General features: G+C 41.5%; 1 protein-coding gene across 1 annotated transcript; it reads left to right on the top strand.

Moving 5' to 3' along the window:
• Nucleotides 1–624: 624 nt before the first annotated feature.
• On the top strand, nt 625–16,228 carry LOC132165526 (Voltage-gated chloride channel family protein). The gene is made up of 7 exons (XM_059576134.2): nt 625–866; nt 968–1,168; nt 1,351–1,528; nt 8,921–9,183; nt 13,647–13,916; nt 14,022–15,150; nt 15,849–16,228. The coding sequence occupies exons 1-7, from the start codon at nt 718–720 to the stop codon at nt 15,981–15,983; spliced, it is 2,325 nt and encodes a 774-aa protein (XP_059432117.2). The 5' UTR covers nt 625–717; the 3' UTR covers nt 15,984–16,228.
• The last annotated feature ends 2,934 nt before the right edge of the window (nt 16,229–19,162 follow it).

Genomic DNA, 19,162 nt, shown 5'->3' with positions numbered 1-19,162 from the left:
TTGAAGTGACCCGCCACCCAGCCATGAAGCTCAAAATATTGTGTGTGTGGGTGTATGATATTTTTGTTGATTTGTTTTGTGTTTGCTCAAACAAATATCAGTTTGTGAGTGGGGACTGTAAAAGTAGCATTTTAAAGCTCATCCGGATTCAAGGTTTTCTCTTTGAAAAAAAGAATTTTTTACGGAATTTTTTTAAAAAGGTAATGTCAAACAATTCATTTTTCACAATTTTTTACCGTTTGGTTTAAAATAGTTTTTTTTTTTTTTTTTTTTGGTGTGTTTTTACACAATTAGAAAGAAAATGATAGTTGACGGTTGAATTAATAATTATATTTACTTACAAAAAAAAAATTAATAATTATAAAAAATAATCCCTCCAGATAACTCTCGGTGCACGGAAAAGGCATGTATTCTTTCCTTTTTAATCCGTGGCCGAAATGGCAACTGTAACATTACCTACCCGTGTCAGTATAAATTTACAGTCATCCAATCTTGTGCTGCCAAATGGCAAATTGTACAATAAAAGGTGTCACCGTCGGTGTGTTTTCACTCACTGAGTCACTCCCCCCCTCCCCTTCCTATTTATTTAAAACAGAGAAGTTGAATTTTACTTTGTGACGACTACTACTTCTTCTTCCACCCTCTTCACAAATCTCGAAATTGAAAACTCTCTCCAACTCTCTCTCTCTCTGTTTATCCAGACTGTACTGGACAACCATGTCCGGCGGCACCACCGGCGACCCCAATGTGGAGGAAGAGTCCATCACCGTTTCATTGCTCTCGGCGCAACGATCCGTCCCCAACTCCACCTCCCAAGTCGCCATCGTCGGCGCCAAAGTCTGTCCCATCGAGAGCCTCGACTACGAGTAGGTTCCAAGTTCCAACCGCCTTTCTTATTCTTCGAATAGCAGAATCGTAATTGCTTGAAAAAATGTTGATTTTGTGGTTTGGGAAAATGGGGGTGCAGGATATTCGAGAACGAGATGTTCAAGCAGGACTGGAGGAGCCAAGGGAAGTTGCAGATATTGCAGTACATATGCATGAAGTGGCTCTTGTGCTTCCTTATCGGCTTGACCGTCAGCGTCGTCGGCTTCTGCAACAATCTCGCCGTTGAGAATCTCGCCGGTGTCAAGTTCGTCGTCACCTCCAACATGATGTTGGAGAGGAGGTATTTTTTAGTTTCACTCTGATTTTTTTTCGCTTCGGTTTCATGGAAGCTGTTCAATTTTCCTGAGAAAGAACGGGGATAATTTTCGAAAAATGGAAACTTGCTCTTGTTTTTGGTTGTGTTTTGTTATAGTGAGTTTTTTTGAGGTAAAATATTGATGGGTTTGAGAAATCTGGTGGCAGGTATGGTATGGCATTTCTTGTATTTTCGGTGTCTAATTTGGTTCTGACTCTGTTTGCGTCTATAATTACGGCGTTTATAGCACCGGCGGCTGCTGGGTCGGGTATTCCGGAAGTGAAGGCATACTTGAATGGCGTGGATGCGCCTGGAATATTTTCCTTACGGACTTTGTTTGTTAAGGTAGCAAATTTTTGGTGTTTCTTGGCTTGTTAGTGATAATTTTTGGATTCTATGGCTTGCTTTGCATTCCGTTTTCAATAAGATCGGTGTCATGGGCCTGCTGATTAGTGTGAAAATTACTTTTGTTATATTTAATAAATGCAAGACGAGGTGATTTTGCCAACTTTCTTGAATCAACTACTCTGTGAGGTGAAGCATATGAAGTTTTCCAACCAAAATCTGCTAAAGAAATAAGAAGTATTTCTCCTATGCAGCTTTTGTTATCTGCTTGTGTTAAACGTGTGTTTTCTATGATTAAATCTCATAGTTATTTAGAGTTTAGATCTTTTTTTTTTTTTTTTGTCTGAGCTAGAGTTTAGATCTTTAAATTGGCGTATAGAAGGCATTCCATGTGCAGAAATGTTATTTTTGTTAATTATAGAAAAGGAAGAAGTTATTTTTGTTTAATTTAGTCTCCTAAATACAATCTATGCATGCCTCTTGTTGGATCAGCTTTGAAATTCAAGGTTCCTGTTTTCAGCTTAGGTTATTGAATAACCATATCTTCTCGTATGGTATTTCTTAGACATTTTTCAAATGTTGCTAACTATTGAGTTGTCACGACCCACAGAAAACATTTGCCAAATTTACATTATCATTCCAAAAGTACTAGTCAAGTCACAATTGAAGCTTTCTAGAATCACTTATAAAGGTCAATATCACTTAGTATAGAACCGGTGTAGGATTTTACATCCATGAATGCCTTTATAATTCACCCACTCAATATGGACAATCCATCTTCCCAATGTTGAGGTGTCACAATCTCCCACATCAAATTCCTGATGTCCTCGTCAAGATCTGTGTCATGTAGTACCTCAGCCTCGCATTCTGTTACTAGGTTATTTAGTACCATTTTTTTTTTTGATAGGTAAGTAGTGATATTATTAAAAGCGTAGGGCGCCCCAAAGTACACTGGAAGTATACAACTAGGAACACCTAACTAGAAGGGGAAAAGCGTACAAGGAAATCAACATAGCTAAGCGAAACCGGAGAAACATAAGCTACAGTCCAGAGATAAAGAGTATGGAAACAATAGGCTAAAGTGTCCTCAATAGACCTCTCTACATCCTCGAAACACCTATTATTTCTCTCTCTCCATATACACCAAAAAAAGCAAATAGGCACCATCTTCCAGACTGCAGCACTCCCCCCCCCTTCCTGCAGACCACCAACAGGCTAGCAACTCGAAAACCCGACTAGGCATCACCCATGATAACCCAAAACGGCCAAAAAAGGCACTCCACAAAGCAGACGCCACCTCACAATGAAGAAGAAGATGATCCACCGTCTCTTCACTCTTCTTGCACATCCAACATCTGTTCACCACAATCACATTACGCTTTCTGAGATTATCTAATGTCAGAATTTTCCCCCAAGCTGCCAACCACACGAAGAAAGCTGCCCTAGGGGGAGCCTGAGTCCGCCACACCCTCTTCCAAGGAAACCTCCTCCCTTCCGAACAAGCCAAAGAGAAAAAGAGATACTTGACCTTGAAAGAACCTCTTTTGGAAGAGTTCCACCATAACTTATCTTCCGACCCTCTTCTTACTCTAGTAGAATGTAACACCTGGAAAAAGGAGGCAAAGGCCTCCACCTCCCAATCATGAGCCTCTCTGGAAAAACTCACATTCCACTGAATGGACCCACCCAACATCTCCACGTTATCCGCAACTGAGGCATCCTTCGCACAAGCAATACTAAAAAGGATCGGGAAGGCTATCTTGAGAGCAGAATCTCCACACCACCAATCATGCCAAAAGCTAATCCTAGTCCCATCCCCCACTTCAAATCTCGTAAAGCCTTTGAAAGTATCCCACCCTTTCCTAATATTCTTCCATAACCCCACCCCACACGTCCCTCCAGGCTCAACAGAACACCACCCTCCCCATAAACTTCCATACTTCGCATCTACCACAACTCTCCACCAAGCATCTCTTTCCGACCCATAACGCCACAACCACTTCCCTAAAAGAGCGCGGTTGAAGATCATTAGATTCCTAATACCCAACCCTCCTTCCTTGATCGGAGTGCAAATCTGCGCCCACTTCACCAAGTGGTATTTAAACTCTTCTCCTATCCCTCCCCATAGAAAATTGCGTTGAAGCTTCTCAATGCGCCTCGCAACACTCGCCGGAATATGGAAAAGAGACAAAAAATAAGTGGGCATATTAGCAAGGGTACTCTTGATAAGGGTGACCCTGCCCCCTTTCGATAAATACAACCTTTTCCAACTGGCTAACCGGTGTTCAATCTTTTCGATAACTTCATCCCAAATATGCTTGGACTTATAGGAGCCTCCCAACGGGAGACCAAGATACTTCACTGGCAAGGTAACCGCCTCACACCCTAGGATACCGGCTAGCATATCCATGTGCTCCACATTCCCCACCGGAATAAGCATCGTTTTAGCCAAATTAACCTTCAACCCTGAAACAGCTTCAAACCACAGAAACAAACACCGCAGGTAACGTAACTGGGCAGGCCTGGCATTGCAGAAAATCAAGGTGTCATCGGCAAATAAAAGGTGAGAGACTGTAGTGTTGCTGATTTTGAAGCCTTCTAACAGCCCCCTCTGAACCGCTGCCGAAATCATCCTACTCAAAATCTCCATCACAAACACAAACAACAAAGGAGAGAGAGGATCCCCTTGTCTCAAACCCTTGGAGCTGCTAAAAAAACCTTCGGGAGACCCATTTACCAGAATCGAAAACCGCACCGTGGAAATGCAATGTTGAATCCAAGAACACCAAACCCCTCCAAAACCACATCTCCTCAGCACATACAACAAGAAGCCCCAATTCACATTATCATAAGCTTTTTCCAAGTCCATTTTGCAAATGACCCCTGGCTCCCCAGATCTCAGCCTACTACCAAGGCATTCATTAGCAATCAATATGGGATCTAGAATCTGTCTACCTTTGATAAAGGCATTTTGCGACTTGGAAATGATCTTATCCAACACAACCTTCAATCTGTTTGCTAAAACCTTGGCAATAATTTTATACATACCTCCCACAAGGCTAATCGGGCGGAAATCTTTGAGATTGGTGGCACCAGGAATCTTCGGGATAAGCGAAATGAAAGAAGCGTTGAGGCTCTTTACAAACATCCCTCCATCATGGAAAGCACTAAACACCCTCATAATATCCTCCCTCACCACATCCCAACAAACTTGGAAGAAAGCCAAAGAAAACCCATCGGGGCCCGACGCCTTATTGCCATTCATCTTAAACACGACCTTTTTAACCTCTTCCTCTTCAAAGACTCTTTCCAACCAGCTAGCCTCTTCCTCCGAAATGGAATCCAAAGAGATACCATCGACCAAGGGCCTCCCATTGTGTTGCTCAGTAAAAAGCTTTTGATAGAAATCGACAATATGCTCACTAATCTCATCCTGATTCGAGCACAGGTTATCCCCAATCATCAACGTCTCTATCGAGTTAAATCTTCTGTTAGAGTTGGCAATGGAATGAAAGAATTTGGTGCACTTGTCCCCTTCCTTCAACCAACACACTCTAGATTTTTGTCTCCAACTAATCTCCTCCATAAGAGTACACTTCTCTAATTCTCTCACAACCTCGGCCTTCCTCGCTAGCTCCTCCTCATTCAAAGCCCTACTTTCTTCGTGCTCATCAAACACCCGAAGATCTTCAAGAAGCAACCTCTTATTCCTCTCAATGTTACCAAACACTTCCTCATTCCATGTCTTCAGGTTCAACTTCAGGGCCTTGAGCTTGCAAGCGAAAACAAAGCTCGGCGTGCCTTGGAACTCATAAGAATCCCACCATTGTTTCACTAGATCAACAAACCCATCCGCCTTAAGCCACATATTCTCAAACCTGAACGGCCTTTTCCCCTTGGAGACCTCTCCCAACTCAAGAATGATTGGAAAGTGATCCGAGCAAAGACGAGGAAGCCTCTTCTGCCTCACCCCAGGAAACCGTGCTTCCAATTCTGGAGAAACAAGAAACCGATCGATCCTAGACCATAGAGGAGGATCTTGAGAAACTGACCAAGTGCATGCACCCCCTACAAGAGGCAAGTCCATAAGCCCTTGTTCAGAAATAAAATCAGAGAAGCTCATCATAGCAGAATCCAGACTAGCTCCTCCTGATCTTTCACTAGGGAAACGAGTAACATTGAAATCTCCCCCTACACACCATGGCAAGTTCCACCAACTAAGAACACCAGCCAACTCGTCCCAAAGGAACCTTCTATCCCTATCAAGATTTGGACCATACACTCCTGCGAATGCCCACACCGAGAGATCTACCACATTCTTAAAAGACACAGCCATGGTAAACTCCCCTATACAGACATCGATCTTCTCCACCACCCTAGTATCCCACATGATTAAAATACCACCCGAGGCTCCTCTCGAATCCAAGCAACACCAATCCACATGATTTCGCCTCCATAAACTGCGAACAATGTTTCTAGACATACTCCGTATCTTGGTTTCTTGAAGGCAAACAACATCTGCATTCCAATCCCTAAGCAAATTCCTCACCCTCAATCGCTTGTCCCTCTTATTCAACCCTCTTACGTTCCAAGAAAGTATACTTATCTTCATTAAACTCCGATATTCCCCCTCTCCTTCCTGTTACCCCTAGTCGAGCTCCCACTTCTAGCATCATAATTCACCGAGCACTCCAAATTCCTCATCTCCCTTTTTCCCTTAGTGCCACTACTTGCATTAGTTACCATTCCATTATTGCGGCGCTCCTCTTCCAGGGAATTTAGCAAAGCTAACAGCTGCATCTTATGGCCCACGAACGAAATTCCCAATATCGGATAAATCTCATTTGCACACTGAATAACCCAATCTGAGTGCCCTGCCTCACCCCCTGAATTAGGATCATAACTGTTCAAAGGCGAAGGCCTCTCTGTTTCACCCTCCCCTGCCCTCCCACCTTCCATTCTCCTAGCTTCAACACTGCCTTCCCCTCCAGAACTCATAGCTACCAGCTGACCAGCCCCTCGAGACTCAGTCAAACCTGAGCACCTGAATCCTAGATTAGAATGATCACCATCCCAAAAGGAACAGAAAACATTCAGCCCGCCCTTATCCCCTTGTTCTTGCATCTGACCCAGACCCTCACTAGCCTGACTGTCAACCTGTGTCACTTTGCCGGCTGACCAGGGCACCAGAATACCCTCATTTACTATATCTGGCATCACCGGCAGCCTCTGGTACAAGGCATCGTCCCCGCTACCCAGAACCACCTTCCCCGGCGAGCCTCCATCTCCATACACCTCCTCGGACTCAGCCCACTCAAGAGTCTCACCAGCGGCACTCAAGGACTTTACCTCCGGCGAAGTCTGGATTGGCAGAGACCTCCCCCTGTCCTTAATCTCGACCGCCGGAGCACTGGGTTTATCGCCGACCAGTTCTATGGCACCAGCGACCACCACTAGAGGCCTCTTCGGCGTTGTCTGACACGAGTTAGTCTTCCCTCTGGCCTCTCCGGCTTTGTTTGTCACGTCCTCCAGAGTACTACAGCTACTTCCGGGCTGAATCGACGTTTCCTCCCCACCGGAAGGCACTCCGGGTCCGTCAGTAATAACTTCCACTGCAACCGGCGAGTTCTCCTCTGTGCGCGCCTCTACTGTCGCCGACGTCGACGCACCTGGATCACTTGCCGGGCACCTTCGCCAACCCTCCGGCGAACCATTCGTTGGGTGATAGGATCCCGTGGGTCTAACCCAGTTAAGGCCGGACGAGCTTGGGCCGGTCTGACCCAGACCCAGGCCCACCTTCCGACGCCTATACACAGCCACCACTTTCTTTTTCCCCTTAAACCTCTTTGTGGGCCGTTGGTCTCCCCTCTTAGACCTTTCCTTCCCCTCCAGATTATCACCCTCCATGTTCATCTTCTTGGGCTGGGCCTCCCCTTGCTTGGATGAAAACCCTCCAGCCAGACCACAAACACACGCCCCTCCAGCCCATGAATAATCATTCTTCTCTCCCAGATATTTAATAACAGTTTCAATCCTTTCTAGACCCACGTCAATCTCTCCCCTCAGCCTACTCAACGACTCCTTCGCATTAATTAGTTCATTTTTCACACGAAACCAGTGCTGCACTTCGAGCCTACCTACCCCCTCCCATCCCTTCACGTGATCAGCTCCAATTTCCGATATTGTCAGCTTTGCCGAGGAATTCAAACTACTCACCGGAGGCGGAAACCTGCTCACCGGAGCCCAGTTTCGAGCATCCCATGACTCCCCTACCTTCATGTTGCCCAATCCCACCTCGTCAGAAAGTAGGTTCTTCTTTGGACCCTCCACACCACCCCCGCCAATCTTTGCCTTAATACTTGCCTTGTGCGAGCCCATCTCCTTCTCCGTGTGAGCATGGATTTGCTTATCCTTCACTGCAGCGGCCTCCTTCAACCATTTGGGTACCCTGGCAATCGGCTTGGAATAATCAACAAAACAATCATCTGCTGGTTTCAGTGACGATCCCAAAACTTCTGCAAAACTCCTTCTTCCCGCCCCCTCAAACTTCTTCTTATCTACCCTTACCTCCCTGACCTCGCACAGGGATGACTTAGCCAAACGCACCTCTGAGATGAAACGTTCCCAACCTTGTTCAACTCGTCCTTCTGGAACAATAATCGAACCAGTTCTCTGCCTACCCTCAAACTCTTCTACCGTCAGAAAACGCCCATTCCTGTTGGAACACTTCTGCGCTATAATCCGTGGAAACCCTGCTCTGGATTGGTCCCAAAAAACCTCAGACGTTTCCCCTGCCACCAGGTCTTCCACAATGCGCACCAACCACAGCACCTCATCCTTTTTCAAAAAAATGGATTTTTGCAATCTACTGCTCCTTTCAAATATCCTCACCCCTGTACTTTTTAACAGCAGCTCAAACTTCTTGGACTCCACAGACCACCTTCTCGCATCAGCCATACCACCAACCGAATAACTAAACAATTTGGACACCCTAACAGATCACACGCGCCACCCACGCGCCTGCACTCAGGCTATGCAATTTAGTACCATTTGTCACGACATAGGAAAAGTGCTAGTCACATCATCGCTATCACTCCAAAAGACTAGTCAAATTATAATTGAAGCTCTCTAAAATCACTTATAAAGCATAGTCTTACCTAGTAAGGAGCCAATATGAGACTTAGCACTCATGAACACTTTTCTAATCCACCCACTCAATGTAGGCAATCCATCTTCCCCATGTTAGGGTGTCACAATGAGTAGTTGAGTTCTTCAAATACCTTGGACATTGTTATGCCATGTTCAATATTTATATTTAATTTATGGAAACAAGATTAGTCATTGTTTTGGAGAATGGCAAGAGTCTCTTACTTTTTTCTGCTCAATGAACAGATAATTGGCAGTATTTCTGCAGTGTCATCATCACTACTTGTGGGAAAGGCAGGGCCCATGGTCCATACTGGTGCATGCATTGCATCATTGCTGGGTCAGGGTGGGTCGAAGAAATACCGTTTAACATGCAAATGGCTTCGTTTTTTCAAGAATGATAGAGACCGACGAGATCTTGTAACATGTGGATCAGCAGCTGGAATTGCTGCTGCTTTCCGTTCCCCTGTTGGTGGCGTGCTGTTTGCTCTTGAAGAGATGGCTTCTTGGTATGTTAACTTATTGGATCTTGTCGAAAACTTAGAATTTGACACTTATACGGTAGCTCAGAATTTAATTACTTGTTATTTGTTTATGTATAGAAAGAAGCATATATAATTGGCATTTTGACAGCATTTAAAAAATTGGAAATTTTTTTCTTGATTTGAGAGTTAGAAACTTGACAGATATGCAAACACATTACCCATGCTTAGATCAATTATTTCAAAACGCAAAAATATTATCAGTTTTGTGCAGTTCTTTTAGCTTACTTTACATAGGAAGAACTGGAGATCATTAATGTCATGGCATAAATGAATGTGTCTATTCCTTTTTGGTTTTATTTTATTTATTTTTTTTTTTTTGGGGGGGGGGGGGGGGGTGAGTCTTGTTTATTGCCTTGTTTTTTGGTCAATGCGTGTATTGAACTGTTTACAATATGATCAAGCAGCAGCAAATTTATCTCCAAGGCCTCTCTCTCTCTCTCTCTCCCTGATGCGTGTAAATGCATCCTGCTATCCCTTTGTGTTGGTGTTTTGGATTTCTTCGTATTTTAGCATCTCTGGTTCGAGGTTGATTATGGGTGTCACAGGATAATGTTGTCGAAGATGTTTGGTGTGGAGGCCACATGGGGAGTTTTTATTTTTATTTTTTATAGGTAGAATCAAAGTCATTTGAGGTCATCTTCGAGCTAGGGGGAGTTAAATTATCATTTATCCCAAAAGCTTAAGTTAACAGGAATAGGTAAATTTAATCACTTAATCATTACTTTAACACTCTCCTTCATGTGTAGGCTCAAACTCCCTTTTAATAGGTGAGGCTCAACACGTGGAATATTTAATTTAAATGGAGGTAAATTGACAGAGTCAAGATTTAATCTTAGGACCTTTGAATCTGATACTATGTTAAATTATCATTTGTCCTAAAATTTAAGTTGATAGGAAGAAGTAAATTTAATCACTTAGTCATTACTTTAATAGGGAGAAACTCTTCTAGGTTACGAATAGTAGAGAGAAGTTTTTTGGTTGCTCTTGACGGTCGATGATTTGGCAAAGTTGGAAAATAGTACGGGCTTCGTTCGTAAGTTTCGTGATTCTCAAAGCGCCTTCTTAAGCCAGTGATGTTGTAATCATCAAGGGAGCTACATGGCCATTGAAGAGTTTAGCAGCGATGGGCGGAATAGGTTTATTCTCATCCCTGAAGGCAAGCAGAAATGAGGATGATGTGGGTTTGTGGTGGTGCTGCGGAACTTGCTATCTCTGTATGCCTTCGTGAATCGCGCACCTCTGACCGTTGTTTTACCTTCACCAGTCTCAAAATGTTTTTGTGGATTGCTCCTTTGCTCAGGTGGTGGTCGGATAAGGTGTTTTGACCAGTTTAAACAATAGGGGTGCCAGAGGGGCTCTTGTAGCGGCGCTCCAAAAAGTTAGGTTTGCTAGGTACGCCCATAGTACAACACCACAACTATCCAGTGTTGTTGGCTTTGCTGTCCTTAGCACTGTTGGAAAATTGCCAAAACAAGACGGGAGGGGCAGTAAACCTGGCACAATGGTCGTCCCTACGTGGAAGCTACATAAGTCCAAAAGAGTATGTCTTCAATGCTCCTCAAGGAAATCTGGAGCTGGCAACGATCCTCATTTGAAAGTTTGTGTGGACGATAGGAAAGTGACACATATTTTGGGGAAAGGCACAGCTGGTTCCCGCATGGATCGCACGCTTAAGCAAAATTTACAAGGCCTCATAGCAGGTTGGGCCTGGGGGCATAGCATCCAACAACTATTTCAATGCTTCAGACCTAGTTGATTCCATTTGCCCAAGTCAGCTAAGGCCATTCTTGTCTAAGGAGACTGCTTCAACAATGGGCCCATTATCAGGTTTTCACAACCCTCTACCCTTTTGTGACCAGTGGGCTTCAATCTACGGTTTTGTGTTGGAATGGACTTCGTACCTGTGCTATTTGAAGGCCTAAATATCAACGGGCAACAACCCACAATTGGTAATTCGTGTGTAGCCTGAGTTGTGTTTCTCAGGTCGTCTCTCTCTCTCTCTCTCTCTCTCTCTCTCTCTCTCGTAAGGTCCTTTTGGATCATTATTAGGTAGACACTGCTCTTTCTCTCTTCAAACCAAACCTGTTTGGGTTACAAATCGTTGGTGAATTGCAATTTTAGGTTAGGGATAGAGCGTTAGATTGAGATGGCTAGTATGGCCATAGTTTCGCCAGTGGCTGGGTCTTCACTATTGGCGATGGACTCTGAGGTGTGTTCCATTTGCCATAAATCCCCCATGTCTTCTTGCTAAAATTTGCTCTTTCTGTCTGATATCAACATTAGGCTTCTCCCTTTGGCTGCTTTCTTTAGTGGGGTCCCTTGTGAACTTGAGAGGAGCAAAAGATTGTTGTAGTCAGAGGATCCAGATGTTTTGAGTTTAGTTCCGGTTGGGATGAGCTTAATTTTTCCGAGGGAAAAAGCTTAATTTTTTTGAGGGAACTAACCTAGCCGATCCTTAGTCGTCCCGTTATTGTGGTTTACTTATCTTGCAAAGAGGGTGCCCTCTGTGTCACTCTCGTGAATTCCCCTCTTAACTTTTCAACCCCCCAAGCGAGAAAAAAATGAGAGCTCATGTATGGGTTAGATATTTTTTGGGGGGTTTCTTATGAAGGTTTTGAACAGGAGGTTTCAGAGTTCTCTACAATTGAATCCAGTCGCAAGGGTTACAAAAGAACGCCTGTGGCATCAAATAAGAGATATGAAGCAGTGTTAGAGTTAGGGAACTTCTCAATTTGTCTCGCTCAGTGAACTATGAATCCGAAAGGAACTCTCCCAAACCTCAGTATTGTGGTAAGGCTTTTACCCCGTTATGAACCAAAAAATTATTAGTTGGAATCTTAGAGGTCTTAACAACTAGAGAAAAGGTTCATCATTAGCAATTTATTGAAAAATTGGAAGCCTGACGTAATGTGTTTTCAAGAATAAAAAATGGAGTGGATTTTTGCCGGTTTTGCCCAAGGTTTGTGGGGTGAATCTTTCATGTGGTGGACTACTCCGCCGGCCTCAGGAGCCTCGTGTGGTATTCTCTTAATGTGGGATAAATGGGTAGTGGAATGCATTGAAGAGGTGGTGAGCACTTTCTCTATCTCCTGCAAATTTAAATATGTTCTGGACCAGTTCATTTGGTTGTTTTTAGGAGTCTATGGTCCCTATGCTGATTTCGAAAGGCAGTATTTGTGGGAGGAGCTATATGGGGTTTTCAATTGGTGGGAACTTCCTTGGCGTGTCAGGGGAGACTTCAACATTACTTGCTTCTCATAGGAAAGGGTTGGGTTGACTCAGTTAACCTTTGCAATGTGGGAATTTGATGTCTAGACAGGAAGTTGAAATTGGGAATTCCTGGAGTTACTTGCGACTGGACTTGGAAAAGGCCCACGACCTTGTCAACTGGGAGTTTCTCTTCTACCTCTTGGGGCGTCTTGGTTTTGGTTCTAAATGGAGGAATTAGATGTATGGTTGTATCTCCATGGCCCAGTTTTCCATCTTGATTAATGGTAGTCTGAATGGTTTCTTTGGTAGTTCTTGCGACCTTTGCCAAGGGGACTTGCTCTTGCCTTTCTTCTTCGTGATTGTCATGCAGGCTCTCAGTAGGTTGCTCTTTAGAGCTACGATTAGGGGTTATTTATTAGGATTCTGGGTAGACATCCAAAACGCTGCCCTTTTGGAAATATCCCATCTTCTTTTTGCAGACATTACACTTATTATGTGATGCAAATGGGAATCAATCAATAATTTGGGTCACATTCTCTTGTGCTTTGAGGCCGTTTCGATCTTGGTGGTCAATCTTTGGAAATCTGAATTATTCGCAGTAGGGGAGGTTCCGCTCCAGGAAACTTAGTTGTAGCATCTCTTTTCTACCCATGAAATTTTTGGGACTTTCCCTGGTTGCTTCTTTTTAAGTCAAAAGTGATTTGGGATGGGCTTGTTGAGAAAATAGAAAAAAGATTGGCTAGTTGATAATCTTTTTTGAGATCCCTTTTGGATTGGGCTGTAATTTATGTTCTTAATTTCTTCTATTCGAATCTTTTAGATCTTGTGAAATTTTTTATATTTGATGCATTTAAGGTGTTTGTCTGTGTATACTTTTTGTGTATGAGTGCTTTTGCCATTTTCTTTCAATAAATTATTATTCATGAAAATAGATATGATCAAGCAGCGGGTCACAATAAGTTGCTGGTCGAAGGTTTAGACCAATCGCAATTCATCACCATGCCCGCTTCCAATTGATGACTGGCTATTATATAAGTGTTGAACATTTTTGATTACTCATGCCGGCCATAGCCTCTTCACAGATGTAGTAAATGATGTGAAAATGCCCCATCTGTTGTTTAACTTATATGTATTGGTGCAGCTGAAAGGATGAAAAATGCCAAAATAAAAAGCACCTTTATTCCTTATTTATGAAGCACTGAGTTTATTTTCTGCAGGTGGAGAAGTGCCCTTCTTTGGAGAGCTTTCTTTACAACAGCTGTTGTTGCAATTGTACTCCGTGCTTTCATTGATCTTTGTTTAAGTGGCAAATGCGGACTATTTGGTACAGGGGGGCTGATAATGTTCGATGTGTATTCAGCAAATATTTCATATCATCTTGACGATGTGCCTCCTGTGCTTGCCCTTGGTATTATAGGGGGCATACTGGGTAGTTTATATAATTTTCTTTTGGATAAGGTTCTCCGAATATACACTCTCATTAATGAGTAAGCTCCCTCTTTTGCTTTGTGATGTTTGCATTATTCTAGTGTTATTAAAAACATTGTGGAGTCATATTTGCTGAAATCACTCTTATGTTTTGACTTTTCCAGGAAAAGCATTTTTAACAAAATTTTTCTTGCGTGCTTGATCTCCATTTTCACATCCTGTCTTCTTTTCGGATTACCATTTCTTGCATCTTGCCGAATTTGTCCAATTGATGCAACTGAAGCCTGTCCTACAATAGGCCGCTCTGGTAACTACAAGAAGTTCCAGTGTCCTCCTGGTTACTACAATGATCTTGCAAGTCTCATTTTTAACACAAATGATGATGCTATCAGAAATCTTTTTAGTAAAGGCACCGATTCCGAGTTCCAACACTCCTCAGTTCTTATATTCTTTATCACCTGCTTTTTCTTAAGCATCTTTAGCTATGGGGTTGTTGCTCCTGCCGGTCTCTTTGTGCCTGTTATTGTTACTGGTGCATCTTATGGACGTCTGGTTGGAATGTTAGTTGGTTCACACTCTAATCTTAACCATGGCCTTTATGCTGTGCTTGGTGCTGCTTCCTTTCTTGGTGGGTCTATGAGGATGACAGTTTCTCTCTGTGTAATTATCCTAGAATTGACCAATAATTTACTATTGCTGCCATTGATAATGCTGGTGCTTCTTGTTTCCAAGACTGTAGCAGATGCTTTCAATGGCAATATCTATGACCTTATCATGAAAGCCAAGGGGTTTCCTTATCTTGAGACTCATGCTGAGCCATATATGAGGCAGCTGACAGTAGGCGACATTGTCACAGGCCCGCTGCAGCTCTTTAATGGCATTGAGAAGGTAAGTAATATAGTACATGTTCTTCGAACTACAAAGCACAATGGCTTCCCCGTAATTGATGAGCCTCCGCTTTCCGAATCCCCAGTTCTTTTTGGTATAATCCTACGAGCTCACCTTATTACATTGTTAAAGAAGAAAGCTTTCTTATCCACCCAAGTCCCAACAGGCATTGATGCCTTGAAGCAGTTTTCAGCGGAGGATTTTGCAAAGAGGGGTTCAGGCAATGGTGACAAGATAGAAGATATTGGATTAACTGAGGAAGAGATGGAAATGTTCATAGATTTACATCCTTTTACTAATGCTTCTCCTTATACTGTTGTGGAGACAATGTCGCTAGCAAAGGCTCTCATACTTTTTCGAGAAGTCGGTTTAAGGCACCTGCTGGTGATACCCAAAATCTCTCTTGTAAGTATTAGTCTTGTCTTATTTTCCTAATTTTACACCTTTTATGGGATGTAAGGTGATCTTAGCCACCTGTAGGTTATAAATTATAGCTGAAATGATACACGAATACATAGGACTGTAGCTTAATTTGATGATTTTCTGCATTTGCTTGCATTGGTCTTGTATCTTTATCTTCTTTTGTTGTTTTAGTCCCAAATGTATAGGCTGTTTTCCTGTTACATGTGCAACTTAAATTATGCATATATTTCAATAATTTGCCAAATTCTTTTCTCTTATCTTGGAAATTGCAGATAGTGTTCTTGTCTTCCTGGAATGATACCTTCGATTATTTATGTATATTACTCTTCCTCCGCTTATTTAAATTCCTTTTGGACTTCCATGAATTTTTCATGAAAATTCTTCTTCTTCTTCTTCCTTTTTTTTTTCTTCCCACTTTTTGCAGTTTTGGCTATTTATCAATCTAGTTTCATTCATTTCTGGTGCTTATAATTTGCTGGTCTAGGTAGTTTTCATTTAAATTTAAGGGACCTTCTTATTATTCAGTACGGCTGGTTTTGTCTGATATGGTGTATTGTAATGACTGCTGCTATTACTTATATGGTCCTGAGGAACTACATTTCTTCATTATCAATACTATTAAACATTGTGTAGTATTTCATTTACTATTCTCACCTAAATCCCTTGCTTCTCAATTGCAGAGAGCCCCTGTGGTGGGTATATTAACTAGGCACGACTTCATGCCAGAACACATATTAGGTTTGCACCCACTGCTGGTAAGGAGCAGGTGGAAAAGATTAAGAATCCGGTTCCCGTCTTGGGGTAAAATCTTTTAGGGCATCTCGGCAAACATCAGAGCATAGTCATGAGAATAAGTTTGTACATAGTGTTATTGGAGCTGCAGGTTACCGAATCATTACAGAACTGGCTTTTTTTCTTCTTTTCCAATATCTTTACAAAGTTCAGAGCTGAAGAGGGCCAGGTATGGACAAATCATGTTCAATTAACAATATGAACAAAGTGATTGTTTCATGAACCATTACTTGTGCCAACTCTTGTATATTGTGGTACATTAAATAAATTATTATTATTTTTTTTGATAAGTATTAAATAAATTATTAATGCTATCTTTTGGGAATTTTTACTTGAAAATTTATTCACTTCCAGAGCATTGAGCAGTGGAGTCAATGGGCATTGTTCAAGTGGCTTGCTTTTATCCAGGGTAACTAGGTTGGTGGAATTAAGTGGTACATGGTTTGATTATAGATTTGTAGTCTAGAAAATTTCTTGAAGGCATATGGGGTTTACAATTTTGTCATTATTTTTAAAACTCCACATCATCACATCATTATTTTTCTTTGCAGTGAAGTAAAATGTTTGTTTAGGCATTCCATTTGCTACAGGTTTACCATTTGTATATATAGCATTATTTTAATGGCGGTTGACCTTTTCTCCTTGTTGGCTGTTGTTGATTATGGCGTTTTGGCATGAGCCCCCTCTTAAGTGATGATTTGTATCAGCTTATTGGGATTCTGTCTGCCACTGTATTTTTTCGGTTGGAGCACATGCTAGACAACTCATACAAATGTTTTACTTTTGATACCTTGGAAAGATTTCCAATTATTACCATACTACTTCACTGGAATTCATCATTTGAAATTAAATTTGGACCGTTAAAAAATCCAAAGCAGCACCTAAGCCAAATCCTATTGGTGTATCCACAAAGAGAGGGTGGCTGTGTATAATTTTGCATGTTGAAACTTTCCCGTGAACCCCACCTGTTAATGGGGATGTTCCTGTGCCCAATGCCCAACAGAAATGAATTTATTTCAGTGTCTAGCACTTGATTCCATAAATTGGAGTCATTTACAATTCTGAATTATGACCAAATTTTTAGGAGAAGTGTTTTAAGTAGAAACTAATTCACAGCTAGAAAACTATCTACCAATTTATCGTTTTGCATAACATTTAGGAGAAGATAATTCCACTAGGACCATAGAGGAATTAACTGATTTTTTCTTCTTTACTCTTTACTCTTGGGTGGCCGCTTGGCTAGCTCTTTTAGTGATTAGTTTTCTCTGATTTTCTTTTTCATTTCTCTCCCTCCTAGGCGCTCTCTGTTTATACTTCCCGTGTATGTGGGTTGCGCTCCTCTGCGATTTTTATTTATATCATCATTACTTATCAAAAAAAAGATAAGGTCAGAGGCACGCGGTGCTTATCTTATAATATGTGTAATTTTGTTAGGAAACCCAATATTTTTCATTTATTTCTTTTTATGTTGTTAAATCTGCATTTATTTCTATTTTCAAAATAAGTGTAATTCTTCTCTATTCAAGATTCTAGATGCCATATGACCAATTCATAGAAAAGAAATACAACTTTGCCTTAAGACATTTGGAGGTTGATCTCTTCGAAGTGATTATTTGGAGGTTCACTTCTCTTGAAGCGATCAATTTATCCTTTTTTTTTGCTTTATTTTCTGACTTTCAAGAGATAAAAATCTTTGGATTTTTATCATTCTGTTCTATGTCCTGAAATTTTAGTCTTCTCCTACCATTCTCTTTTCGTTAAACCCATCCAAAAGAAAAAACCTCAACTGAAGTTGGTGCATGTTTGAACATGGGGGTGTCGTCACCATGCTGCTTGTGGTGGTGTGAAGGTGTGTTGCAGCAGTGCGGCGGACCATGTGAGTTCAGTACTGTGCCAATTGCCATGCAGTGTGGGTTGTGCTTAGTGTTGTGCAGTGGTCGTGTGCTTTAGGGTGTGTGAGCAGGCTCAGTCGTGAGGTGGGGTGGTTGTGTTAGGAACTTCATATGTTTGTTGTTGACGGTGGCCGTGCGAACAGGGGGAGGCTTCCCATGCATGTGGAGCTGAGTGGTGTTGTGTGTGGCGTCAGGGGCGGACCTGCAGCTTGTGTTGGGGGGTTCGTCCCCCCAAAATCTTTTCAAATTATTTTAAATTGCCTTCAAAATCTACCCATTTTATAAATTTGTCCCTCCAAAATGATATCTTGTCCCCCCAAAATAATATTTATATCCCCTTTTAATTTTTTTTCTTAGTTTCGCTCCCCCAAAATAATATGTGTCCATTTTAATTATTTCTTTATAGTTTTGCTCCCCCCCAAAATAATAATATTTGTGTTCCCTTTTAATTCTTTATATATATATATATATATATATATATATATTAACTTTGCCCCCTCCTTCGATATAAAAAACCTAAAATACCCAATTCATTTAATTTCACTCTATATTCTAGTTCGCTTCTAATTAAAAACCCAATTGGATTTAGGACTTTGACTGAATATGTGAAAGAAAAAGTTAAATGGTTTGGGTTCTTTGAGTAGCTTCTAACCAACAATCAGTTTTTTGAATAGTTATTTGACGTCATTTAGGTTTACAATATTTGTTTTGACATCACAAATTAGATGATTTAATTATTTATGATTGCACAATTGTTTGACTCGACTCTTAGCATTTCTCTTCTTGTTATTTGGGGATTATGGAGATTGTTAGGAAAAATAGTTCACGCTCAAAGGTACTTTTTTTCTTGGACCCTATAAATCGTGTTAAATTTATTATGCTAGTTTTTTTTTTTTTTATTATTCTAAGCTATTTTGCTAGTTTTTTTTATTCTAATCTATTTTCCTAGTTATTTATATTATTGTGTATTTGTGATGCCATGAGATTAGATGCAGCATTTCTATGCTTTTATTTTATACAAACATACATATAAAGAGATTATGTGTATCTGTATGTTTTTTAATTTATATAAGTCCGTCCATCTCCTCAACCAAAAAAAAAATAAATTCCGTCCCCCCATACCTCAAATCCTAGTTCTGCCCTTGTGTGGCGTGTCGGCGAGATGGTGTTACTGGGTGGTGAGTTTGTGTGTGAGGTGTAGGAGGAAGAAGGTAGTTTGGCTACAAGAATGACATGTCCAAGTTGGTGACTGTTAATAGTTTAGATGTAGGAAGTTTAGAGGGAGAATAGGAGGCTACTGTATTATTTAG

Source organism: Corylus avellana, chromosome 11 (assembly GCF_965113065.1).
Source record: "Corylus avellana chromosome 11, dhCorAvel1.hap1.2, whole genome shotgun sequence".
Classification (NCBI taxonomy): Eukaryota; Viridiplantae; Streptophyta; class Magnoliopsida; order Fagales; family Betulaceae; genus Corylus; species Corylus avellana.
The sequence above is the reverse complement of the archived record's forward strand: the minus strand, read 5'-3'. Positions and strand labels throughout refer to the sequence as shown.